Source organism: Myotis daubentonii, chromosome 14 (genome assembly GCF_963259705.1).
Source record: "Myotis daubentonii chromosome 14, mMyoDau2.1, whole genome shotgun sequence".
In the NCBI taxonomy this organism is placed as follows: domain Eukaryota; kingdom Metazoa; phylum Chordata; class Mammalia; order Chiroptera; family Vespertilionidae; genus Myotis; species Myotis daubentonii.
Window position 1 is genome coordinate 50,458,211 of NC_081853.1, and position 27,847 is coordinate 50,486,057.

A 27,847-nucleotide genomic window follows, 5' to 3' on the forward strand; every position below is an offset into this window, starting at 1 on the left:
CATACTCATACTGCAAACCTGCTTTTGCCCCACCCGGTATTTCTCTCCTTCCTTTTTTCTGTAACTGCTTAGCCACGCAACGCAGTGGGAAGTGGCCCGGCAAAGCCTCACCCGTCTGTCTCATCTGCCTGTCTTTGATCATCAACACGGACAGCTTCTACACCTGGCCCTGACCACTGCCACGTTCTGTCACACAGTCCACCAGGAGCAGGGAGGAGGCACGCTGGTCTTGTGTCTTCGGGAGCACTGTCATGGCACCAGGAGGGACAAACCCTGGAAAAACGCTAAAAAATAACTACATCCAGGCTGTGTTCTCAATAGGGCAGCGGCTCCAAGTCTAAGTGTGGGCAGCTGCTTCTCTCTGCAGGGACGGGTCTGGCCATGCAGAGGAGGTGCCCATGCCAGGCCCCCTGGAGCAGCCTGCATGGCTCCCACATGCTTTTCCCGTTGAGCAATCCATGCCTAGCTCCTTACCCTACTTGTCGAATTGAAATGCAGAGTGAATGCCATGGCTGCTCTCCTGGTCCTTTAAGATGGACTGGGAGGATCCGAGCCTCTGGAGAGAAACGGGCTGCTCAGCCCTCAAACAGACTTGATTCCAACACACGGCAGCCACTCCGAGCAGCGCCCCGGGAGTCTGCTGGGGCCATGGAGGACAGCCTTCCCGCCCCAGAGTATGAAGGCAGGCTGGGTAATCAAATGACAACATCTCTAAAGCAGCCTTCTTGATGCTGACAAAACAAGAAAATCTTACAAAACACCCGGGAGTGGTTATAAAACACTGAGAATGAGGCTGATAAGAAAGGTTGGCTAAGGACCAAAGTGGCCACCAAGACCCTGTTCTGGGCGGGGTGGGGGGGCAGGGGGGGTTGGGGTGGGGGGGAAGGGGGGGTGGGGGGGGCAGGAAGCAAGAACTGGGCTTCCCCAGGCCTCCGGAGGCTCACCAGCCAGGCGGAAGCCCTGGGTGGACACCTGGGCAGAGTGCCTCTCTCTTCTCCTCCCCGGGAGCGCCAAATGCACAAGCAAATGAACCTTTTTGTGTGATTCTTACACTAAAGGCTCTGCGAGGGGGGAAATTTCACAAAATGCACATCATAAGCATTTCCTTTAAGCCATTTTTTCGCAGGGGCCCTTATTCCAGTGGGTTCGTTGTTCTGAGCTCCTGCAGCAGGAGACGAATGAGCCCCCTCGGGGAGGCCATGGCCAGAGCCCTCTCTCTCCCGGGGAGCACTTCTTGGGACCTGAGGAGGCGAGGGCCAGACTCTTGCAGGCGTCACCGAAAGGCATTTGACGCGGCGCTAAAGAATCCCAGCCATACCCAACCAGACCAGAAAATAAACTTTAATTTTACACGTACAAATGCTGCTTTAAATTCATAATTAGGAAAAATATATACAAACTTCGGCTTAAACAAAAAAAGTGGAAACCAGCTCTGGAGTGGGGGGGGGCTGATGTGCAGCTCACCCCAGGAATCCAACCTTCTGTCTCTTGGGCCCCAGGCTCTCCTCCTTGTGCAGGATGCTGTGCAGCGAGGTGTGCAGCACCTTGCCCACGCGCTTGCTGGTCTGCAGGGCGAGGAGGGGAGAGAGCACGCGTGAGGCAGGCACGCTGACCCGGAGAAGCCCCTCTGCCAGCCTGCGGTTCCAGCCCCGTACACACTCCATCTGCCTCCCGGGCCTTTGTGCAATTAAATAATTCAGTCAATACAAAACAAACTCCAAACCTCAACAGTATAATAGCTCCTTCTGAGAAAACCTCCATCCCAATAAAGAGAAGAAAAGACACCATCCCCCAGGCAGCAAGCAGCAAAGGCTGCCTCGGCCATTAGCTCACGCTCAGCATTCCTGCTGCGGTCACAACAGCAGCGAAATTGTCAACCAAGTCTGGACGTGGTCCCCGCCAAGTCCCACGGTCCTGGAGTAAGAAGGCAGAGAGACCCCAGGGCACGCAGTGTGTCTGATGAAGATGGTGCTGAGGACTCGTCCTAACAAGCAGTTTCTAATGTACCTGCCAGCAGATCTCCAAGCAGACCCCTCAGACGAGACCAAAGTCAACGCCTGGATAGGGTCTTTGGTGTCTCCGACACTACATACACCGCCCATTTGTGCTTTCAAGGAAGATAATAAAAGGAGAAAACAGACACCAAGAGCTCAGAGTCTCCCGTGAAAAGCCACCGTTTCTAGGAATGAAGGAAACGTTACATGGCAACCCTGCCTGAGCAATGACCTACGGGCACGCGTTATGATGTGATCCAGTCGGTCAGTTGGTCAGTGTTAAAGTCCTCGAAGACTTGTACAAAGTTGAGGTGGACTGGGAGGGTGAGCAGGACCAGGGCCCTGTGGCTGTGGGCCAGTGAGGAGACAAACACGTCACCCAATGAGCACAGAGCAGCTGGAAAGAGCCCTAATGGTGCTGCAGAGGGTGGAGGAGGCCCGAGGGAGCAATCCACCCCTCAGGCTGCCAGGAGGACTTCCCCTCTCCCACTCCTCTCCCCTTGAAACAGTTCTAAACCCGGAGGAAAGGGGAGACGGCCACCCTTCAGCCCCTGGCTCCACCTTTGCTGCCTCCAATTCCCTCATCAAATCACAAAAGCTTGGGATTTTGGAGTCATAAGTTCACATTATCAGTTCAACACTCCTTTAGAAACGTGAACGTGGGATCAGGGAGGGGAAGATAAGCAACTGTTACCAGCGGGTTCCTTATCACCCCCCACCCGCCTGGCTAAGTCAGCAGACATCCAGCTCGTACCAGCTGTCCTCCAAGCTCCAAGTCTGGGTCAGGGGTGTAAATGGGAGAATCCGGTGGTGCTGCCGAGGTGGCAGGAAGCAGCAGGCATTCCCAGCCAGGCCCAGCACCTGCCTCAGAACCGGAACCTCACCTCCATCATCTCGAAGATGCTCTCTGGGTCCAGGCTGCCCTTCCCCACTTTCCTCATACACGTCACGACTCCCTGGCTGGTCACGGACACCAGCACACTGGCCAAGGAGCAGGCCTCCTCCTGCAGAGTCGCGTCCACCACGTGCCGATAGCCAATCTGCAGGCAGGCAGCAGAGCACACGTGGGTGACACAGCCCTGATCCCCGCCCGACCACTCCCGGAAGTACACCCAGACCAGCAAAAAGCCTGCACTGCCCATTCAGGATCAAGATTTTTAGATTCTGATCATGTGGAAAATATCTGAAGCAATGTTCAACCAATGTATTGCCGGCCACGGTGTGAGCCATGTAGCAGAAGCATGAAATGGAAATATGGGGGTGGGGGGGATAGAACTAGAATTCAGTGACCATCCAAGTCAGAGGCCACCAAGTGTTTCCGACAGCGGGGCACAGGGAGAAATTCACATGGGCGGCCACATGGATGTTGCCCTGTGACAAAGATGAGAGCAAGAGAGGACATGCTAAGGGACACGCTCAAGAATGAGTCAGGCCCTAGCCAGTTTGGCTCCGTGGACAGAGGGTCGGCCTGCGGACTGAAGGGTCCCAGATTCAACTCCAGTCAAGGGTACATGCCCGGGCTGTGGAGGCAGCTGATCAATGATTCTCTCTCATCATTGATGTTTCTCTCTCTCTCTCTCCCTTCCTCTGAAATCAATAAAAATATATTTAAAAAAATAAAATCAATAAAAACATATTTTAAAAAAAGAGTCTGGTGCAGGTGGTTTGAGTCAGTCCCAACACTTTACCATACTCAGGTTTATGAAGTGATTTTCGTGGAATTAAACCCAACCCAATTGGCCTTATTTTTAAACAATGAATCCTGCGTGGAATCAGGGACAGCTCAGCCAATACAGGCCTCTGTGCACATCAGCATCAGCCAGATGTTGGCTTCACAGGCCTCTGTGCTCATGTAGAAACCACACCAGGAGCTGCTGCAACCCCCTCATTTGGCAGATGTGGACACTGGGGCCTCCAGAGAGGATAGTACTCGCCTTTCAACCACCTATTACTGTCAACCAGCCTGGACCCCACAGAGAAAATGAAAGGAAACAGGCCTACAGGGTGTCTTGGTGAAATGCCTGGTATAGAAGGAGCTTAACAAACTGGCTGCTCTCACTCTGAACCCACTCATGTGCTCCCAGCATTCCGCCACCTCTTCTCATTAAGAAGAAAGACTGCTCATGTCGGTGATCTCTACTATAACCAACTACTGGATTCGGGGCAAAGCTCCCTCTAGAGTTTGTGAAACTATAACTTTTCAACTTATTAAGTAACCTTAACGGGGGGGGCGGGGGGTTGAAAAAGACCCAGAGGGAAGCTCATACTTTGCACAGGGTGACGATGCAGGGGACGTTCTCCACACTTAGCCGGATGCAGTCATAAGGGTCATCAGACAGTTCAATGTCCTTCGACCCCTCTTCATCCTCCAGGACACGAACTCTTGGTATCCTGGAAGCAGAAGCACAATTAAAATCCTCACTTCCTGAAAGATAATTTCTTTTTCTTGAGATTGAGAACAGGAGTTGGAATCCCTGAATCTCATGCTAGGCCTGTACTCCCCATCGTTCCTGTCAAAAGCATACAGGTGACACTGCAGTGCAGTGAGAAAGGAGGTTTTTTTGTTTTGTTTTTTAAATATATTTTATTGGTTTTTTACAGAGAGGAAGGGAGAGGGATAGAGAGAAACATCAATGAGAGAGAAACATCGATCAGCTGCCTCCTGCACACCTCCTACTGGGCATGTGCCCGCAACCAAGGTACATGCTCTTCACCGGGATTGAACCTGGGACCCTTCGGTCCACAGGCCAACGCTCTATTCACTGAGCCAAACCAGTTAGAGCGAGAAAGGAGGTTTTTTTAAAAAAATAATGCTTGACCAATCCCATGTCCAGAATGAATTGTGATCCCTACCTCACACCAAAGGAACTGCGGATGTAAAGGTGAAAGATAAAACAATAATGCTTTCAGAAGAAAAACTACAAACATTTTAATGACTCTGGAGTGGACAAAGATTTCATAAACAGAACACAAAGTGCCTATCATAAAGGGAAAACATGATAGATTCAACTATGTTATAATTAAAACACATACACATACTAGTACATATATATAATATATATCAAGATTATGAACTTTGTTCATCAAAAGACACCATTTATTAGTAGAAATTAAAAGATAATGCAGAGTGGAAAAAAATATCTGCAAATGTGCATGTGTGTATGTATAAACTGACATATTCCATAAAGAATTCCTACTAAATATGACTTCATAAAAGAGGTACCAGTTTGAAGTTTTATTTTAAAAAATAAACGTGAGTGCGTGGGCACACATGGTTCAGTGGAAGGGCTAAAGAATACCATCGAGAGACTGGCCTCTCCCCTTCTAAAGGCCCTGACTGTACAAAAGGTCTCTCCACATGCCAGAGGGTCCAGTGTTTGTAGGGTCCCCATTCCTTTCTTGTTCTGAGGATGAGACTGTGGCTATGCCCACGACAGGTGTCCTCCCAACCTGAGCAGCTGGGGTTACCATCCTGCTCACAGTCTGCCTGACACCTCCCCCTGCGCCCAACAGCCTCGGCTGGTTCTACTCTTTTTGCCCTGGTGCCCATGCAAACCAGCTGGCAGATGGGGAGTAATTTTTTAGGCTGGAGGTGCAACAGATGGCAGCTTCCTTTCTTCTCCAATGGAGCCAAGCCAGGCTGCTGCTGCTGCTGGCAGCTGCTACTCGAGTCCCACAGTGGCCACCAGTGCCAGACCCTCGACTGTCTCAGCCAAGAGTTAGTGGCACAGCTCTGCATGAGGACCCCACAATTTCTGACCTAAATTTATTTAACTTTGTTTTTGTTTTGTTTTAAATTATGCAGGTAGTCTAAATTCATCATAGAAAAACTCTAAAACAGAGATAAATGTTAAATCATCCATAATATGAGCACTGGAAAATTGTCACAATGACAATTTTGGGACATTTAGATATTTCCAGACATATTAAATATAAGAATTAGCAGAAGTAAAATAAAACAAGACAAAGCAAAAACAGGATGACAGGACTGTGTTTAGTGGCTGCTTTTCCATATTAACAAAACTGTACATAGGTTTCTGTGTCGATTTTAATGCCCATGTTGGGACATTGTTTTCAATTTCTCACCACTACAAAGCTGCAATGAACATTTCTCAGATATCTCTGCTCACTTATCCAATCACTTCCATAGGCTATTTCCCTAGAAGCTTCGAATCCTCATTCCCTAATACCCCAGAATCCCATTACCATAATATAAGCCCTCTGTGGAATGAACACCTCACCCACATGTTTATTTTATTTTATTTTTTTAATATATTTTATTGATTTTTTTACAGAGAAGAAGGGAGAAAGATAGTTAGAAACATCAATGAGAGAGAACACTGATCAGCTGCCTCCTGCACACCCCCTACTGGGGATGTGCCCGCAACCAAGGTACATGCCCTTGACCGGAATCGAACCTGGGACCTTTCAGTCCATAGGCTGACGCTCTATCCACTGAGCCAAACCAGTTAGGGCCCATATGTTTATTTTCAAATGCTGCAAACTTTCCTCAAAGAACCTGGTGCATTGAGTGGGAGAAATGCTACCTAATCAAACAGCCTGTGGGAATGTCAACTCCAAAAGCTTAGTGCCTCGTCCCTTGCTATGCATGCAGCCTGTCGGGGGAAGCTGAACCTGCTTTTAACAAAAACCAAAGAATAGGCTGCTACCCTGCTTTTAGAACAGCGGTTCTCAACCTGTGGGTCGCGACCCCTTTGGGGGTTGAACAACCCTTTCACAGGGGTCATCTAAGACCATCGGAAAACACATATATAATTACATATTGTTTTTGTGATTAATCACTATGCTTTATGTTCAATTTGTAACAATAAAAATACATCCTGCATATCAGATATTTACATTACGATTCATAACAGTAGCAAAATTACAGTTATGAAGTAGCAACACAAATAATTTTATGGTTGGGGGTCACCACAACATGAGGAACTATATTAAAGGGTCGCGGCATTAGGAAGGTTGAGAACTCTTGTTTTAGAACATGCGTGTGTCCAGTGAAGGGCTCCGTGAGCACCTGCTGTGTCAGGCACTGTTCATGGTGCTGGGGGGATAGCAGACCAAACGGACAAACTGCCCACATGGAGCTTTGTCCAGTAACAGTACTTGGACAGTTGATCTAGAGTTGGTTTCTTTCTTTTTTTTAAAATATGTTCTTATTGATTTGAGAGAGGAAGAGAGGAGAGAGAGAGAGAGAGAGAGAGAGAGAGAGAGAGAGAAACATCAATGACTGGCTGCCTCCTATACGCCCCCCTACTGGGGACCAAGCCTGTAATCCAGGCATGTGCCCTGACTGGGAATCGAGCCAGCGTCCTCTTGGTTCATGGGTCGGTGTACAACCACTGAGCCACATCAGCTGGGCCAGTGGTTGGTTTCTATTTTTTTGCTTCTCTGTAGTTTTCTAATACTTTTCTACATGGTACATGCTTACTTATGAAAATAACAATACAAAAAATAAATACAGAAATAGATGCACAGATTTAGTTTTAATTGATGAAATCTCTGTTTTCTGGAGCTTGACATTACATATCATTGTTAATGCTAACCCCTCGTTATCTTCACCTATGAGCTGCAGTAGAAATTTCCTCAGTATCCGCCTGGGTTTTGCAGCGGCCCCGGGGATGTTTCTCGGAAGACTCACCTTGTATTGAACAGAGCGGCCTTTACAGCAATGGAGATGGCATCAAACAAATTTCCACCACATTCCAGCAGCTAGGGGAGACAGGGTGAGCGGGGAAGAAAAGCAAGTTCTTACTTAAGTATTATCCCAATGAAAGGATACTGGCTCCTAGGGATGGTGACCACTGATGCCCTGAAGAGCACCCAATTGCACCACACACGCTGCTCTCATCAGTGCTAACGTATGTCCGGCTTCCAAACAAGTTAAAAACGATGACCGCTGATGCCTCACCTGCTACCAGGTTCACATTCATTAGTGTGGTTACCTACTGCCTGTCATTATCAACATTCCCTGACGCTCAAACAGCTAACACTCCATGCTTTACATTTAACATAATAAAAACAAAGGTCTTTCATACCATTTTTGCCCATGAGCAAAAGTGCTGACTGCACTTACGTGAGCTCACGCAGCAGGAAAGCTTACAGAACATTCTTTTATTTATTTTTAATATGTATTTTTTACTGATTTCAGAGAGGAAGGGAGAGGGGGAGAGAGATAGAAACATCAATGATGAGAAGCACTGATTGGCTGCCTCCTGTACGCCCCCTACTGGGGATCAAGCCTGCAACCCAACCCGGGCATGTGCCCTTGAGCAGAATTGAACCTGGGACCTTTCAGTCCATAGGCCAACGCTCTATCCACTGAGCCTAACCAGCTAGGGCTAGAGCACATTCTTAAGTGGAAGGTGAGACGCCTTCTGCCCTCATTTAAAAGAAGCCTTGGCCCGAGTTTATGGAATAAACTGGGCTACAGCAAGGAAGAAGGGAGAGGAAGTCCCGTGTAGAAGGAAAGTCGTGTAGTCCCATGGTTTTATTCAGTCTGTCTCCTCTCCTCTGAACTGTGAGCTCCCGAGGGCTGGACCCTGCGGGTCTGCTCATTCCTTTACTCTCAGAGTCCAGCGGAAGGGGTGCCAGGCAGAAGGAGCCTGGAGATTATGTGTGAGAGACAGGCAGGCCCTGCGCCTGGGCCTTCCACCATGCCCAGTGCAAGTCTCTCTCTGATTCCCACCTGAAGCTTTCTGAGAAAACTTCACCTGCAGACCCACCTTTCCTGTATAATTACTGCTTATTAAAATATGACCCCCCAGCCTATGTGACCACCTGGCTAGTGACTGCAGCTCATTGGCCTAGCACAGCCGTGGGCAAACTACGGCCCGCTTGAAATGAATAAAACTAAAAAAAAAAAAAAAAAGACCGTACCCTTTTATGTAATGATGTTTACTTTGAATTTATATTAGTTCACACAAACACTCCACCCATGCTTTTGTTCCGGCCCTCCGGTCCAGTTTAAGAACCCATTGTGGCCCTCGAGTCAAAAAGTTTGCCCACCCCTGGTCTAGCAGCTGGCTAACTCTTCCCCACTCTGGCTCAGAGTTGACTGCTACACAGCAAAGAGCTGTAGCAAGACTCTGCGTCAGAATGTCTGCATCTGACTCCTGTCCTCCCCTGGTGGCTGCATGACCATGGGCAGCACTCAACCTCTCTGTGCCTCGGAGGGTAAAAATCCCAGCTACCTCACAGAGCTGTTATAAAGGTTGAGTGAGTTAGTATTGGTAAAGCCCTTAGAAGTGTGTCTAGCACACAGTAGGTGTTAGCTAAGTGCATTTAAATAAAGACTGTTTTGGGAGGGGAAAGGATAGACACAGGGTGCAACTGCAGAGTCCACCTCCCTGGGCAGCTCTGAAGCCTGCCTCTTTTCCGCTGGCCGGTTCCCGCCTCCTCAAAACCAGGACCTGCAAAAGCACCTGTATGGTGGGAGGAATCACACTACGGGGCACATCTTATTGGAAACGAGTAAAAGCAAATGGACTTGTAATTGTATTACTTTTACCCATTAGCACCAGCATCCAGAACAGCGCTAACCTGCTGGTCCACTATTAATTATCTTTCAGCCATGTTCCAGCCGTCATCGAATTACAAGTGCCCAGAAAGCCCTGCCCTGTTTCACGCGGGGCCAGCACTGGAGACAGCAGGCTGTTCCTCCTCAGAAGGTCGCCCACAAGATCAGATCCACAAGATCTGCTGTGCCCTCAGGTTCATTCAAGTACCTGTTTGGTCAATGGCCTAGCCTTGTGTCCTCAAGCTGACGTGGAAGATGCGGTCACTCATCTCAAGGTTCATGACATTTAATAAAAACAAAATAGACCCATCAAGAGCCTGTACATGAACAAGCAACTGGCAAAATTAAACGAATTATAGCTCTAAGAGAAGTTACTGCCAACTGCCAAAAACTGGGCAGCAGAGTATCTGGTGGGAGAACACCAGGAAGGAAATGAGGGGTGGCTAGAAAGACTCCTGCAGGAGCTGACTATGGAGGAGGGAGGAAGGAGGAGGCGGGGCCTCAGGGCCCGCACCTAGGAAGCAAGGGCCTCAGAGCAGGTGGGCTACGGGGTGTTTCCAAGGGAAGATGGCTCAGTGAGGTCAAGAGCAGACACCGGCACCTTTGGGCCCAACCCCTGGCTTGGAGGCCGAGTACCACTATCCTCAAGCTGAGACCTCTTGGGCTAGTTACTTTACCTCTCTGTGTCTTAGTTCCCTCACTTGTACATGGGGAAAAGAATCGTGCCCACTTGCAAAACATTTGTAAGGGTTACATGAAAATGCATGTAAACAGCGCATCATTCCACGCAGAATGTGCCAGCTGGTGTAAATTCTGCCCCTCGACTCTGTCTGGCACCATCTAGAGAGCATCTCTTACTTTTTCTTCCCTGACGATCTCTGTGGATAATTTTAGGTGCTACCATGATATGACTGCTTGTAACTTTACTGTAGGATGGCATCATGTGTAGGCTACTTTACATATATTACTATACGTGCAACATTTAATTTTTTTAAAGAAACTATTACAGGAGACTCATCTTCCCCTTACTAATCTCACCCTGGGAGTCGGAAGTACCCACTTGGAGAGGGAAAAAGCACTGGGAGGAAAGTAGGCCAACTGGTCTCCAGCTGGCACAGCAACATGATCCTTACCAGCACGTCCACATAGAGAACCCAGCAGTGCTCCCGAGGACTAATGCAGAGGGACTTCAGGTCCACGCTGCTCTTGTTGCTGAATATCCGGTAGAGGGTGTTAGCAATCTCTGTGCCAAGTTCATCACCTCCTCGACCTTCAAATTCAGGGGTAGCATTGGCTGAGCTGCGCAGAAGGGAACAGGAGAGCTGGTGAGTCTTTTCAAACGCAAAGAACAAAGGGGCAAAGCTTTACTCCAGTTGCCCTACGGAATGATGGAGAGTCACTGAAATGAGGAAGGGATGGCATCTGCCACTGTTCTAGCCTCCGGACAGACACACACACACTGAGCCAGACCAGCACCGGGCCCTGGACTTGTCAGTGTGCGTGATGGGAGTTCCCCCTGACTTCTAACAGAAGACATCTTCATCCAAGGGAAACAAGAGAGCAATGGCAAAGTGAACCTCGGCCAGTAATAATTAACTCTCTTATCTTGAAAGTATAACAAATACCTTCTCTGGCAGGCCGAGGAAGCCGGAAGCCCAGAGAATCAAACAGTCTGGCTTACAGAGGGGTTACATTATATACATCATCCCTAGTTTTCACAGCTTTAGCATGCACGACGTACTCTCAAAACAAAAGCCACAACGTCAAGTTCAATAACCTTCCTGGAAATTTTTTTCTGTTTTGTTTTGTGTGTTAATCCTCACCCGAGAATATTTTTTTCCATTGTTTTTTAGAAAGAGTGGAAAGGGTGGGTGGGGGGTGTGTGTGAGAAATATTGATATGAGAGAGACACAGCAATTGGTTGCCTCCCACATGCATCCTAACCAGGCCAGGGATCGAACCTGTAACCCAAGCACGTGCCCTAGACCGAGAATCCAACCCTCAACTCTTTGGTTCGCAGGCTGACACTCTAACCATTGAGTAACACTGGCTAGAGCTGGAATCTTTCAGAATACGTAAGATAGTATGCCAGAGCTATGTCATGAGCTCTAGGTTATCACTGTACTGAACAGCAGGAGATGAAATAAGACAGACAGACTGCTGGCAGATTAAATATTAGGTTATCTCTTTTACTTTATTTGCTATTTTTCAAAGAGAAAATCTTTCTCATTCAGGCCTCTTGAATTTTGCACCCAATTACCTCAACACAGGTTGCTATAATTTTAGCCTCCAGTGTTTGAGTTAGATAAATAAAGTTTATCCCTTCAAAAAAAATCAACAAAGAATGAAGACACATTGACATTTGCCACCCTAAGCACTACACAAGTGTTTAACAGGAAACTGTGGAGGGTTTTCGCTTAATGAAAACAAACCCTTAATACATCAGTGAGGTAAGTAAACATTCCAGTGACCACTTCACTTAATGAGTAGGGCCCGGGGAGGGGGGGGAGGAAAGCAGTTGTTTCAGTCTGATTTCCACAAAATCTCGTGCGACCCGTGTTCCCCGGCCCGTCTGTGCATCCACACCTCCACTGGGAGGCACCCAGCCAGATGCCAGGCACTGCAGACGCAGAGACCGTGCAAGGAGACGGCCACCCGAAGGCGGAATTCCAATGAAGTCTGGGGGCAGTTTCATTGATAGGGGAGGGAGCAAGCAGCAGGAGTGGGGGTCAGGGAGGGCCTCAATCAGTGTTGAGGGTTAGAGGAGACCTCAAACCTAAAGATGAGTACAAGTTGGTCAGGCCACAGGCAGGCAGGGTGTGGGCGCGTGTGTGTGCATGTGTGTGTGCGTGTGTGTGTGCGCGTGTGTGTATGTGTGTAATGTCCCCTCTGTCTACTCCATTCTAATATAGGCATAAAAATGAACCCTAAAATGACCAGTGTGTGCTGTTGTATAAAACTCTGCCTCTCTAATCAGACAGTTCTCCCTGACCACTACCAGCCAGCAGAACCCCAATTTAAAATCCCTGAGAAACTTCACTGCTGCCATAGCAACCTTGCTGGTCTCTCCCCGCCTCTGCTGGACTCAGGCACTGAGCCATGAAAAAAAGCTCATTTGTGGCGAAATAATCAAGTCACCAGGGACCAAGTTTATTTATTTTGCACAGCCAGCAAAACACAATCTGTTCCTAATTCAAACACTAAGCAATCAATATTGAGTCCCATCTTTTACGTGTTTAAAACACATCTACAGCAGAAACCGGTTTGGCTCAGTGGATAGAGCGTCGGCCTGTGGACTGAGGGGTCCCGGGTTCGATTCCGGTCAAGGGCATGTACCTGGGTTGCGGGCACATCCCCAGTGGGAGATGTGCAGGAGGCAGCTGATCGATGTTTCTCTCTCATCGATGTTTCTGACTCTCGGTCTCTCTCTCCCTTCCTCTCTGTAAAAAATCAATAAAATATATTAAAAAAAAAACCACACACACATCTACATAGATCTCTGTGTAGACAAATCCAGTCCGAGATGCTTACACTTCAAATGTTTTCCTTTCCCTGATTACAGTGGGTCATATCCTCCTGGGTGTGACTGGTTACCCAGGGAGGAGGCAGTGACTCCTCCACGGCCCTGAGGGGTGGTTTACAGAACTTCCAGGTCCAACTGGCTAAATGAATCCACCTACAAAACCATGCCCCATTGTGTGTTTTTTTTTTTTTTGGCACTGGGCTAATTTAAAGTGAAATTTTTCCCATTTTTAAAGTGTTGGTTTTGTGGGGTTTTTTTTTCCTTTTCTTAAACATATCCTTTCAGCATAGCTGGTAGATAGGCAGAAAAGAAAGCTTAGAGGCAGATGAGACCTTAGGAAGCTCCTGCACCTGGCCATGGAGTGATTCTGGGGAAGAGGCTGGGGAGAAGGAAACTGCTCAGGGTGGGGATGGGGTGTAGTGCTTTGGGTACAATGAGAAGGGCCAGAGACCCTATCTTCTGACGAAGGATGAAGAGAAGAGATGCAGCAGAAAAATGAGGGTCCCTCCTCACCACTAGGGGCGCCCACAGCACAAGGACCCTTTCTGATAGAGCCGGTCAGAAACGCAGACCTGGCAAAGCCTTAGAGGCCATCTCCAGAGGACCACAAACCAGACGCCTACAAGCATCTGAACAAAGAGCCACATGTATAATTAACAGGGAGTGATGGTGACTGGCAAACTCTCAGGCCCTGTCATCTTTAATAAAAGCCTCCATTAGTGAAACAAAAATCTTGCAGGTGGGTTGTGGCCTCAGATGGTCAGACGCTCTCGCTTTACAAGGAAGGAAACTTAACAACTTTTTTGGAATGTTCACCACGTGCTAGACAGCATTCTGAGCACTTTAGATGTATTAACACATTGAATTCTCACAAGCCTAGAGGCTGGCACTGTTACTGACCCCATTTTAGAGGCAATAAAACCGAGTCACAGAAAGGTTGTGTAACCCGCCCAAGGTCACACACCCAGTGACTGGGGAGCTAAGATTCTACACCCAGGCAGCCTGGCCTTGTCTGCTGGGCTTCACTGCACTCTCCCTGAATGTGCTACTTGGCACGTCTGGCTTGTGGCCTAACATCGGTCAGGTTAGCCTCCCTTCGGCCTGCCTTATGCCTCCAAGTAATGAATGGGTACTCTGGTCTTGGGAACTATTACCAGGGCACAAATGCTGGAGTCCTAAACAAAAAGCTTCTCTATCGAGTACAAAGTTTAAAGAGAGAGCAACACAGGCTGGCAATCCTAGCCCCCTGCTCATAGGCATCATAATACATTCTTTCAGGGGGAGAGTATACACTAAGGTTGTTTTTTTTTTTTTTTAGCATAAAACCAACTGCTTTTATTTTTATAGTTATCCAAACCAATTCAGATCCTTCATAAAGAACCAGCCCTCCAGGGCTGTTGGGAAATCGCTTACTGAGCTGGATAAACTAATAAAAATCTTGGGAACGCTGCCCCTCCCAGTTCTCCACCCCTCCTGACTCATCACCTCTACTCCGCTCCTCTGCTCAGCACTTCTCTCCTGGTTTAAGTGGGGTAGGCTGAGATCAAGGCCACGGCTACCTGCAATGGGACTCAGACACTAGGCCCATTGTTGCTTCCCTCACAACTGACCTCGCCTGCGAACGTGGAGGCTGACAGCCAGGCCCGGCCCAGCCCGTGGCAGCCGGGTGATTTAGTGGGTACCGGGCCAAGGCTGACTCAGGACACCTCCACAGTCATCTAACTCCCAGGCAGGTCCTGAGCCTCTGACTCACGTGCTCATCTCTGAGCCTACCGAAGCGTCCCAGTAAATGGGTTGGGCATAGCAACACATTCGGAGCTTGTCACCTAAACCCTTGTTTGAAGTCCCTGGGAGAGTTATCTCATCAACTTTCAAAGTACAGCTAGCCTCGAATGGCTTCTGCAGGTTCTGCTCTGCCTGGCCCCACATCGGGCCCTTCAGCCAAGAACAGTGCCCCCTTTGGGCAGCACTAAGCAGGTAAGGAATAGATCAAGTGGGTCCACCCACCAATTCAGGGCACAAAACTTGTGGTTCAACACTAGTGTAAAGCACAAGTGATCACCCTGAAAAGTAAGTCCCAAAGGCAAGTGACAAGTGCCTGGAATACTGAAGTGCCTATGAATGAAACGTGAGCTCCTCAATCATTAAACACTGAACACTCTCTGAGAGGCTAAACCAGCCCCTATCAACAGGGTGGTCGGACAGCTGAGAAGCGGCTTGACGGATTGCCACCTAATGGTAACCCAGAGTGACAGTTCATTCAATTCGTACCTTTCTCTAGGCTTTAGATGGAAACCATCTTTTCCTAAAGTCTCCAAGTTCTTATTTAAAACGGCCTATTTTCAGGCGACATCTAACAAAGACCTGAGCAGGAAGTGAGAAGGCCTGGTCGGCTCCGGGTCCAGTGAGAGTGCTGCCAGGCTTCCCTGGCGCAGAGCTTGCAACCCAGCTCTTGCTCCACTGGCACGCGGTCAGGGTCAGAGCAGTGGTGGGAGGAAGCGTCCTCTACCCCAGATGCCTGCATTCCAAGTACACAAACTGAAGTGGAATGAGTTAGCAGAAAAGCACTTCATCTTCCGAGACCCCTCTGGCTCTGGGAACTTAATAATTAAAACCTGGAAGCAGCTGGTAAGTACTTGTCAAACTGGGCTCAGACGGGCAGGAAAGGACCCTTTCCACTGGGTAAGAATTCAGTTTCAGCCTTGAGCCTCCGGCAGAGGCCCCATCCCCGGGGCCTGGGGAAGAGGAGGACAGCACCCCTATTTCTGGGCACTATTTCCTGGATCAGGATGAAGGGGTTTGTCTGTTATACACTTTAGAGTTGCTCCCTGCAGACCCAAATAGGTTCTGAGAGAAGTGCAGCCAGTGGCGCTTGGTAATCTCTCCTTTCTCCGTAGGAAAACGGGTTTATGAATCTCTCATGGTACTTCTACCTGCCGGGCTGATCGCACTAACGGAGCCACTTAAAGATCTACAGTGTGCCAGCTGAGACTATCAATCTTGAGAAAGAGATCCAGGGATTGGGAACTGGAGCTTCTAGGCCTGTTGGGGTTCTCCTGAGATTTACAAAGGGGGAAAGAGGCCAGCAGGCAGCCACTCAGCCAGGACAGACGCTCAGTCCTAGAAGCCAGGTCTTGGGAAAGGCAGCTCAAAGGCTTCTCTCAACCTAGAGCCACCCTCCCTTTAAAGCTGGGACAAGAAAGGGACGAAAGCAGCAGGCAAATGTTAAGTCACCTTCAGACACAGAGCCACCATGGAAGTTCTGGGACTTCTAAGCACAACACCCCTCCGAAGCCGGGCTCCACAGGCTGCACGAAGTAGAAAGAGCAAAGACTCAGAGTCGGACAGAACCAGGCAAGTGACCCCCAGAAGCTCACGCACCCGCTCTGAACTCATGTCCCTCATGAACAGTTTGTGAGAGGTGGACTTCGGTTTGGACGTGAAGACGGGAAGACTATAACTTCCTATACAAACAGGGGTTAGCACCTGCGCAGAAAAGCGTTCTGGCTCTCAGAGTGTTCCCAGGAATCTGTGTCCACTGGTGTAGACTGTTTCTGCAAAAATATGGTTCACGCTGAACACTTGCTTGCTTCCTAGGAGCCTGGTATTGTGGTGTGTGTTAAGCAGCGAGTGCTTACATGACCCGCAGCCAAAACTATCTTGGGTGCTGAGTCTCTAATGGGTTTTCTTTCAGAATCATCTTGGGCACACATGTTGCTGCATTTTGTTGCTGTCATAAATCTTAGTTGTGAGTACAATTATATGCTAGTCCTTCCAGCAAGTCTCTAAATGTGGGGTCGTCTTGGGGACCCAACACAGTGTCAGTAATATATACCTGCACCTAACATGAGCCAATAGCCGTACCCACCCAAGAAGGCCTGTGTCATCACCTCGCTAGAAGTGAGGTTACAGACAGAAGATGAGACTGGGTCAGCAACCCGATAAAACGCCCCAACCCCTAAAAGAGGGAGGTCACCAGAGGGAGAGAAATGTCACTTATGGAAAGCCCACTGGGAGCCAGTCGTCATCCTAGGTGCTCTATCTTCATGATCTCATTTCCTTATCATCACCCCCATTTTTTAGATTAAGAAACATAGGCACAGAGAGACTGAGTAACCAGCCTGAGGTCACACAGGTGAGAAGAAGCCAGCATCAGGCTGGCTGACAGCTGCAGAGACTGCGGAGTCTGCTCTTCCCAGCACCCACTGCCTGTCTCGCTGCCACAACCTCGGCCTGTCAGGCTGCTTGGCTGGCCCTAGTCCTTGCTCTGCCAAGCAAGTCATGAGAAGTTTTCTGGAAAGCTAGAGCAGAGAGGGAAACAGGGCATTTGAGACCAAATGATCTTTATCATCTGCGTTTGATATTTTTCAAATCACCCATCATCTCATGTGACTCTCATAACCACCACAAGCTGGGCAGCCTGGCAGACACCCTCCTTTCAGACAGGGAAAATGAAGCCCAGCGAGGGCCAGGTGGCCAGGGCAAGAGCAGAACTTGACCCAACGTCTCCTTCCAATATCCCAGGGCCTGGCACCTAGGAGGAACTCAGTAAATACCTGCTGGCTGGATGAATGACAATTCAATACCAAGTAAAAGTGGATTAACAGGGAAACAGAGGTTCATCCTCTGAATCTTCATCTTTCAAACTGTTTTTCTTTAAAAAATACATCTGCATAGTACTGACCAGTCAACAAAGAACTCCAAGTAACCTTCATTTGGCTTCTCCAGCTTCGGCGTCCCCATCTCCGCTTTCACTCCCACCAGGATGTCCGTGTGGCCCTGCAGACATATGCGAGAAGGGCCCTCACTCCGGGCAGGCAGCCAGGCACCCGACCACCTCCCTCCTCTCCCAGACGCACACCCCTGGGACTCTCTTAAGAGCAGTGCTGGGGTTGGAAAGTGACCCTCTGAGAAGATGAGGAGTCCTTCAGATCTAGAGAGTCCCCCGCCCAGAGTGTGGCTTGGGTCTTGGATTTTCCCCTAAAATTCGTGTGGCAAAAGCCTGGAGGGGCCTGCGGCTGGTCCTGTAGGTCCTCCCCATTCCTCCAGTGAGGCATGGGTGGACCGTGGCCACAGCACTCACCAGCTTGACCCTGGCAGACCCACTGGTGTTGGACACCACGTCGGTTTCCACTTCGACACATCGGTAGTCCTCACATCCACGGCCATCCACGCGGAGGTCTTCCTACGTGCAACAACCACAATCCGCAGGCTGTGATCCCAAACCAACAGACCCCTGAGGCAATTCACCCTTTCATTCCCCTAGAGCAGTGGTTCTCAACCCTCCTAATGCCTCGACCCTTTAATACAGTTCCTCATGTTGTGGTGACCCCCAACCATAAAATTATTTTTGTTGCTACTTCATAACTGTAATGTTGCTACCATTATGAATCGTAATGTAAATATCTGACATGCAGGATGTATTTTCATTGTTACAAATTGAACATAATTAAAGCATAGTGATTAATCACAAAAACAATATGTAATTACTAGAGGCCCGGTGCACAAATTTGTGCACGAGTGGGGTCCCTTGGGTTGGCCAGAGATCAGGACTGATTGGGGCTGTCTTGCCCAGTCTTGGGGGAGGGACTGCAGGAGGTTGGCTGGCCAGCAGGAGGGACCACAGGAGGTTGGCTGTGGGAGCACACTGACCACCAGGGGGCAGCTCCTGCATTAAGCATCTGCCCCCTGGTGGTCAGTACGTGTAATAGCGATCAGTCGACCAGTCATAACGGTCACTTAGGCTTTTAGATAGATAGATATATGTGTTTTCCGATGGTCTTAGGCGACCCCTGTGAAAGGGTTGTTCGACCTCCAAAGGGGTCGCGACCCACAGGTTGAGAACGGTGGCCCTGGAGAAATGTGCAGTACATCTTCCTTTCTTAGTGAATCGGCCAAGCCTGCCAACCCTGATGCTGAAGATGGGTTTCAGAGTGGGCCAGGTAGTGCTTGTCCCTTATCTTCTTTACTTCTTCAATCACTTACTATGTCAGTGTTAGCTCACACATGTCTTTTATAGCTATAATCCAATACTTTCATTATTCATCTTGTAGCTCCAGATTTGGCCCCTGGGAGCTCCTTTGGGTGGGTTCCTGCGTTCTTTCAACATGCCTCCAATCTTTTTTGAGCACTTCTTTGTTTTCCAACAACATAAGCCGTCCCAGGCTCTTGTATTTTCCCTGCCCCTGCCCCTACCCCTGCCCCGGAATCAGCCCTTTCTCCAAGGAGTGCTGGTTACTTTTATTGGAGAAAAACCAGGATCTGAGTGCTAAGTCCGTTCGTTGCTGCAGGGGTATCACTGCTTCTAGAGCTTCCCAGCAGACAGAGCTAGAAAACATATGTATGTACACTAACCCATGCACACACAAACACACACACCTGTAGTTATTTCTATCCACATATCTATTAAAAAGCCACGTTCTCACACTGATAATTGTTTCTAACCTTCCTCCTGTCCTAGGTGTAACTTCTCTCTCAGACAGGGAGAAACCTGGCTTTCATGATCTACAGTGCATTTAGGCAGGGGTCCTCAAACTTTTTAAACAGGGGGCCAGTTCACTGTCCCTCAGACCGTTGGAGGGCCGGACTATAGTTTAAAAAAAAAAACTATGAACAAATTCCTATGCACACAACGGCAGCAAAAACACCCGGCGGGCCGGATAAATGTTTTCAGCGGGCAGCATGTGGCCCGCGGGCCGTAGTTTGAGGACCCCTGCATTTAGGTATTTGTTAAATCTTAGTATACACATAGTTTCAGAACTGCTAACCCATACCCCTGTGAGAAACAAATGTCCTAACAGAGAACAGTATTATACAGAGTTCTTTTTCATCTTTAGCCTATGATACCCGCTCAAAACACTGTTTTCCAATTGTCTTCCCCCATCCTTCCATGCAGCCCTGTTACTCATTTGTAGCAGTCTGTGTTCCAGTCTGGGTCCCCCACATCCTGGTTACTTTTAATTACTTATTTACTTTTTGGGTATGTGGACTATCACCATGGCTCTGGGAGTCAAAGCCATCAGAAAAGGTGTGCTCAGAGAAATGTCACTCCCAACACGTCCCATTCCTCCCTTTCCCACCACACCAGGCAGGTAACCAATCTCTTTTGTTCCCAGGCCATCTTTTCTGTGTTTCCTTTGCACAAATGAGCTGATACATGAATATTGTAAATATCCCCTTCTTACATAGGGTGGCCTACTACTGATACTTTTTTTCTTTTTAACATTTTTATTTATTTTTAAAATATATTTTTATTGATTTGAGAGGAAGGAAGAGGGAGATAGAAACATCAATGACGAGAGAGAATCACTGATCAGCTGCCTCCTGCACACCCCCTACTGGGGATCGAGCCCACAACCCGTGCATATGCCTTTGACCAGAATCGAACCCAGGACCCTTCAGCCCATAGGCAGACGCTCTAGCCACTGAGCAAACCAGCTAGGGCTTACACTTTTCAAATGCAGGAAATCATTGCCTGTCAGCTCATAGAGATCTTCCTCCTTTGTAAACACTGAAAGCAGTTTATTTTTTTTCCCAGAGAAGGAATCTTTAGAATCAGATTCTCAAAGAGGTTAATGCTCCTCCAAACACTAACACAGTCCTGAAGCGTGCTGTCAGAAGCTTATCTTTAAACTACAGTGGGGCCTTGACTTACGAGTATCCCGATTAATGAGTTTTTCGAGATACGAGCCGTCTCTCGCCGATTTTTTGCTTTGAGTTGTGAGCTAAAATTCGGGTTACGAGCCAGCTTCAGATACCCCACCGCTAGTTGGCGCAGCGAACGTCACAGTGAACCCCACAACATCAGCCCAGCATCACGTGTCTCACTCCGTTCACTTTTTGATTTGACATACGAGTAATTTGAGTTACGAGCTCCATCACGGAACGAATTAAACTGCACGTGACTGACTTTTTTATCTTGAGCAATTAAAATATAAACAGGCAAAACACTGCGTGCTCCCACCACACAGAACCAACTACTTCCATCGGTCACGTGTGTTTCAGGTTTGTTTTTTTACTCTCTCAACTCCTGCAAGCCCCTCCACTTCCTGCAGTCCCCTCCCTGAAGGCAATCCCTATCTGAGTCTGGGGAGAAGTGGACTTAAAAAGTGACAGGATTTCAAGTCTGGGAGAATGAGCCTCTGGGGAGAACTCAAAACTATGTAACCGTCTCTTCCCCACCCGCCACCAAACACAAAGCTTTCTAGGTCAATCTCTGACTCCCGTTTGCCACATCCCCCCCGATGTGCCCGGCTAGGAAAGCGAAAACCTGGCCCAGAAACATCACTCACAAGGGATCCTTCACAGGCGGCAGGCCTGGTACCAGTGTGAGCAATCACAGGAGCATCAGTCACGGGTTCCAGGCCTGGTCCTGCCATTAACTAGCTGCTTGACCTCTAGGCAGGACAAGTCCCTCCCCCGATAGACTAGTTTCCTCATTTACAAAAGAGGACGTGGAAGTAAATGGCCTCAGAGGTGCTTCTCTAATTCTACAGATCTATACACCAAAATAGCCACAATTATCTGTAAAAACTAATAGTAACTATTTTGTTTTAATCCTCACCCGAGGATTTTCCCATTGATTTTTAGAGAGCGTGGAAGAGAGAGGGAAGGACAGAGAGAAGCATCGATGTGAGAGAAACACATCAATTGGTTGCCTCTCGTGGGAGCCCCGACCAGGGCCTGGGCGGGGGAGGAACCTACAACCAAGGTACGTGTTCTCGACCAGAATTGAACCCGGGACCTTTCGGTCCACAGGCTGACGCTCTATCCACTGAGCCAAACCGGCTAGGGCCATAGTAACTACTATTTAATGTGCATTTACCATATATGAGATAATGCTCTAGAAACACCCCACAGTTAACACATTGAATCCATTATGCAAACAGAAAAATGGTTGAAGGATGCTAAGTGGCTGGCCCGGGGTCTCACAGCCAGGAAGTAGCACTTCAATTCCAAGCCAGAGCTCTTCACCGCCACTCCACACCACCGCCTGCATTCTAAAGGGTCTCTTCACGGTGCAACAGGACCCCACAGGCCTCCCTCACAGGATGGACTGGCTGGCTATACCAGTTGGTCTTGATGATGGTGATAACGGCTCTGAAAGCAAGGAGACCTCAAGCCTACAGGGCTTCCAACCACTGCCTTAAAACACCACTCACTCTGGGGAGATCTAGCCACACCCCTTTGTAGTAACAACCCACATACTTGTTCCAGGATGGGGTGGGAAGTGGGGTGCTGGTGGTGGTAAAAAACTTGGGCCTGGCCAGATCTTGCCTTTGCAGCCTTCGAATCACATCTGCCCCAGGGAAATGCTCAGCCATAAAGGTTCAAGTGACAAGAGGCAAACAAAAAGCTACCAATTTTCCTTTCAAAGGCTACATCAACCTCAAATTTTTTTTCATAGAAAAAAGCACTCAAAAGAATAGATCAAACCAAAAACACCAAACAAACTAGTCCACGAGTCACTGCACTCAGGGCAACTTTTTTTTTTTTAAAGTCCAGTTTTCCTCCTAACAGACCGGAAATCACCCAAACCTGTGCGGCCTGGCTCATGGCCCGACACCCCACCACGATCTTTATTCACCTGCCGTCCTCAGGAGCAGGGGAACGCATCCATGTGTGAACACGTGAGAACAGGGGCTGCCCTGGAGTGAGGCTTCATGTGAAAACCAATAGAGATGTCAACAAATGATGGGCCGCACCTTGGGGAGCCCTGTCCTTAGCAAGGGACAACACACCTTTTCAGATACAGGGCTTCTGGGTGCTGGGATGGCTCCGGTGCCTTTCAGGTGGCCACCTATGTGATCATGACCTGCCGGTCGGGTGTGGTGTGGAACCACCTCCAATCTGTATTTAATTCTCTGCTGTCACAGACCAGCTTTGTGACCTTGAGCACGTTCCTCAACAGCTCTGAGCCTGTCTCTTCACCTCGAAAGCAGGACTGACCCTGACCTTACAGAGTTACAGGAGAATCTGAAAACCCTAAATCATTTACGGGGACCTTTCAGCACAGTCTAGCACAGTGATGGCGAACCTATGACACGCGTGTCAGAGGTGACACGCGAACTCATTTTTTTGGTTGATTTTTCTTTGTTAAATGGCATTTAAATATATAAAATAAATATCAAAAATAGAAGTCTTTGTTTTACTGTGGTTGCAAATATCAAAAAATTTCTATATGTGACACGGCACCAGAGTTAAGTTAGGGTTTTTCAAAATGCTGGCACGCCGAGCTCAAAAGGTTCGCCATCACTGGTCTAGCACATGACAGTCCATCAGCAATTCCCTTCTCCTGCTTCTGGGGGAAGGTATCCGCTCACCGAATCCTCAAAACTAAGCCTGAAGAGGGGTGTCAGATAAGGATATTGAGTTGAGGCACCACAATCTCCTGCTTGTGACCAAGTGGAAGGCCATGTGACTCAGCCCAGAGCTCCTTTACCCAGGTCACCCAGTCCTGTTTCTCCTTAATAGAAGCCGACAAGCCAGCTCTACTCATCCAACACACTTGGTTTCAGACTCCAGAGGTCCTCTGAGGTGATGGTGCCCCGGATGACCTTGCTTTGACTTGTCCAATACCGCAGAGCTTGCCAGAGAACCGAGACTAGGACGCCTCCCCTATTAGAATACAACGCACTTAGGAAAGGGACTTTGGGCCAGCGTTGCAGGCCCAGGCCCAAGACACAGTGGGCAAAACTAGATATTGATCTTTTTCCCCCCCCTTTATTGATTAAGGTATTACAAATGTGTCCTTATCCAAGCCTGCTGAGCAGCCCCCCACCATCCTCTGAAAGGACATGATTCCCTTCACCATGCAGGGTGCCCGGGTGCAGCCTTTTTGTGCCGTGGGTCTGTAAGAAATGGCGCAGGGCTCAGAATCAATCAGTGCCCTGCACGGCCGCCTGAGCAGCTGAGTTCTGGCTGCTCAGTCTCACAGCTGAAGATCAGGCCCTGTTCTCCCTCTTCTGTGCTGCAACCCCCACCCCCACCCCCAGCCCCCCAAAAAACCACAATGCTTCCAGTTAAGCTGGATCACAAAAAAGAAACTGAAACTATCAGCTGAGCTACACTTTCTTTCAACGGCCGAGAAAAATTCAAAGAAATGGCTTTGACGGGACCCCAAGAGGCATGCTTCTTGGTGGGGCTAACCATCGGCCGTGGCCTGCTCTGAGCCTCTGATATAATATGTACCCAACAAAAGTGGGACATCTCGGCCTCCAAAGGCTGAGAGGGGACTTAAGAGAAATCAATCAAATCCTATGTTAAAATATTGATTTATCAACCTTTCCATTTGCCCTGCCCCACCTCCTCAGACCCATTCTCCATCCTCCCGTCCTAATCCGTGCTCCAGGTTGACTCCCTCAAAACTGCACCACCTGGACTCCCTTCGCTGATTTCCGGTTGAGTTTGGCCAATGGAAGTAAGTCATCAAAGGAAAACAGAGTCTCCCCCCCCTACCCCCCCACCCATCACACACACACACACCTGGCTGGGGCCACACTGTGACTGCTTGCATCTACCCAGAGCTGTGGCAGCTCTTCCTCCGTGGTCCCAGCTGTCACTGGTATCTGGTAACACTATTTCCTTCTTGGGCCCCTTTGACCTAGAGGTGTTTGCTATGTCCCATGGTCACTGGTCTCTGGGCTCCTCAACATCTCTTGTTGGGTCCCTGAAATACACCCACATTGTCATAAAAGTCTCCTGAATTATCCGAATTAAATTCCATTTTCTGCCAGAGCCTAAAATGATTCATCTTCCTGTCCACAAATTGCTCTCTCTCTCTCTCTCTCTCTCTCTCTCTCTCTCTCTCTCTCTCTCTCTCTCTCTCGTGCCTCGTCCCGCAGTGGCCATGTCTGAGCCTAATGATTCTGTAGCAACGAGTCTGGAACTGAACTAGAAAGGCTGGTTTCTTACAGGGGGAACTGTAACCCCAGCAGCTGGGAGGTAACCAGTCTTTCTACCACAAGGCCTGAGAAACAGAAAGCCAGTACAAAGACTGTAAGGGAACTCAGAGATGCAATATGGCTCTAGCAGCAAAGGCATCTGGGAAATGTTGGGCTCTTAACTCTCTGTAGCCTCAGGCTTGGCTCACTACCCAGAAAACTGGAATGCTGCCCAAAGGTAAAGGTCATGCCCCCAGGAAGGAGGTTAAAGAATGTATACAGTGTGATAACTGCCTGATGTTATCTGTTACCTTCGAAATACTTTTTTTTTCTTCCTGGGGGTCTACATGACTACCCACCGTCTGGTTTTACTATTAACCCTCTATAAAACACGAGGCCCTGTCCCGGGACGGGGCGGATTTATTCCTGGCCGGCCACCACTGGGAGCAGCCACTTTGCCGCGTAAGTTTCTCCTACTAAAGCTCTTATGAATTTGAGTGAGGCTACATGCCAGATCTTCAGAATCCATCCTGAATTTAGACTTGTGGGGCTTCCGTCAAACAGAGAGAACACAGCAGAAGCATGAAAAACAGCAGAGACAAACAAGGGAGGGCCTGAAGATCCAACTGCCCTCGCATTCTTGGAGAAACACCGCCTTCTCACAGGTAGACTTTCCTTGCTTGAGCCACCTTGTTGGTTAACGTAACTATCAACTGAATCCTCAACACACACTGCGAGGTTACTTTCAACTGCTTCTAACTACCACCAAACCAAGATGAAATATCCCGGAAAGAGTAACAGAATCAAAGGCCGAGGGCAAGGCATGCCAGAAGCTGAAACTAACCAAACAGGACCCAAGGTGAAAAAGAAAACACAAAACGATTAGGTCTTCAGAGGCAAGAACAGGACTCCTGCTAGGCGTTGCTTAAGGCGCACCGCTAGCACTCAGTAACCAACTGCCAAAGGTTTAGGTGATGTTAGAGCCGAGTCAGTGAGATCCTGTGGTGGGCTCGCTCACCTACAGTATACATGCACAACAAACTGTAAATTCTGTTTTACTCCTCCATAAATACAGAATTCCATTTTGCTGCTCCATAAGCAGACCAAACTTGTGGCAAATGTTGACAATCCATAAGCAGACCAAACTTGTGGCAAATGTTGACAATCCTTACGAAGAGGTTTACTCGGTCAGTTCAGTCTGCATGGCTGTGACACAATTGTGGCCTTAATATGTCCATGGTACTGGTGAGAGAGAAGTTTAATTTAAAAAAACTGAAAATTCTGTCCAACTCATCTCCTTTTAAGGACTCCCCTACTCCATCAACATTACCAAGTACCTACCTATCGAGTGCTGGACACTGGGCTAGGCCTTAAAGGTATCATACGTACAAGCGAATTATTACCTTCCAAGATCTATGATGAGGCAGTGGCGGAGCCTCTGAGACCCCTAGGATCAAGCTTCTGGCCACCTCTGCAACCCGATCTTCCACCAATTACCTCGGGTGATCGGACTCACCATCCTTTCCTTTCGGAAGGCTCAAGCTTACTTAATTCTTGGCTGTGCTGAGAACTCGGCTCAAATGCTATTTATTTCCTTAGGAAGCCTGCCCTGACTTCCCAGACGAGGCAGGTCCTTTTTTCCCTCACGGCACGTGGTACAGTTTTATATATAAATGCACAAATTGACCTGTAATTTGTTTTTTCCCTTCTGGCATGGGTGTTATATAAGGGCAGGCCACTTCCTATCCTCCAGTCTAGCTCAGTTCTAGGTGGAATGAATGAAATGCCGAGTCCAGGAGATACACAGAAGGGACACTCAGCATGGATTTAGGAGAGCAATCCCATCTCCCTGGGGAAGGCTTCAGAGCACTACAGCCCCCAATATCCCTTAGTTCTTTCGACTCCCACTAACTACAGCATCCCCTTGATATATACCTTATATTCCATCGCCTTTATTGTATATTCATCTTTGAAATCATAAAGGAATCAAAAGACTGAGGTTAAAGGAACGCCGGGAGAGCTGAAACGAACCACACTGAACCAAAAGTGTAAAGTAAAATACAAAATGGTTAGGTCTAGACAGGATTCTGGCTAGGATTTGGGGAGACGGCTCTAATCCGGGGAGGTTACAGACTAGAAGGGCACGCTCGGCTTCCCCCGCCAGCTCAGGACCGGGCCCAGCATTCTCCCGCTCTGGCTCCGGCGGGGTCAAAACCGGGGACGGCAGGGCGACCGCCGAGGAGCTCCGTGTAGTGCTAGCTGCCTCTAGGGATCTCACCTCCCCAGTGGCACCTGGGAAACTGCAAATACTGTGCTCCTGGCGGGGCAGCCGCTTTTCAAACACCTTCCCCTTTATCTGTAGGTCGACTTATATTTTGAAAGCGCTTTCACCTCCGGTGCCTTCTTCCTCCCCGTGACTCCCGTCCGCTAGGGGAGGAAAGCAGACCCGAAGCCCACGCCCGCAGGAGAGCCACCCGCGCCGGCGGGCGAGGCGGCCGGGGCGGCGCTCCTTCGCGAAAGCCTCGGGGCTTGGCCTCCGGCTCCCCGCCGGGTTCGGCACCTTGCAGACCCGAAGGCGGCAAGTATGCATTCAGCCCTACATAGACGTTCGCCGCCCGCTTCTCAACACCCCGCGTCGCCGGCTTAAGGCTGTTGAACCAGAAGGGAAACCCAGACCCGCCCATCCGCCCGAGGGAACCGAGGGCCGGCGCCACCCGCAGGGCCAGGGGCACCGGGGGCCGCCGCCCGCGCCGCCGCGGCAGCTACCTGGACGCCGTGCACGATGTACACCTTCTCCGCCTCGCTCAGAGACACGGACGCCATGCTGCCCCGAGCCCTTACGTCATCAGCCCGCGCCGACCGCGCCCCCGCTCGCGTCATCAACCTGCGCGGCTGCCGCCCCTGCAGGCGCCAC

The 27,847-nt window shown here is 49.1% G+C and overlaps 1 protein-coding gene across 1 annotated transcript; it reads right to left on the reverse strand.

Moving 5' to 3' along the window:
- Positions 1-1,325: 1,325 nt before the first annotated feature.
- On the reverse strand, positions 1,326-27,812 carry EXOSC7 (exosome component 7). Its single transcript, XM_059664354.1, has 8 exons — positions 27,700-27,812; positions 18,135-18,236; positions 17,736-17,830; positions 10,662-10,827; positions 7,651-7,721; positions 4,262-4,385; positions 2,879-3,034; positions 1,326-1,565 (listed from the first exon to the last, which is right to left on the reverse strand). Exons 1-8 carry the CDS (start codon positions 27,754-27,756, stop codon positions 1,461-1,463), a joined length of 876 nt encoding a protein of 291 aa, XP_059520337.1. The 5' UTR covers positions 27,757-27,812; the 3' UTR covers positions 1,326-1,460.
- Between the last annotated feature and the right edge of the window lie 35 nt (positions 27,813-27,847).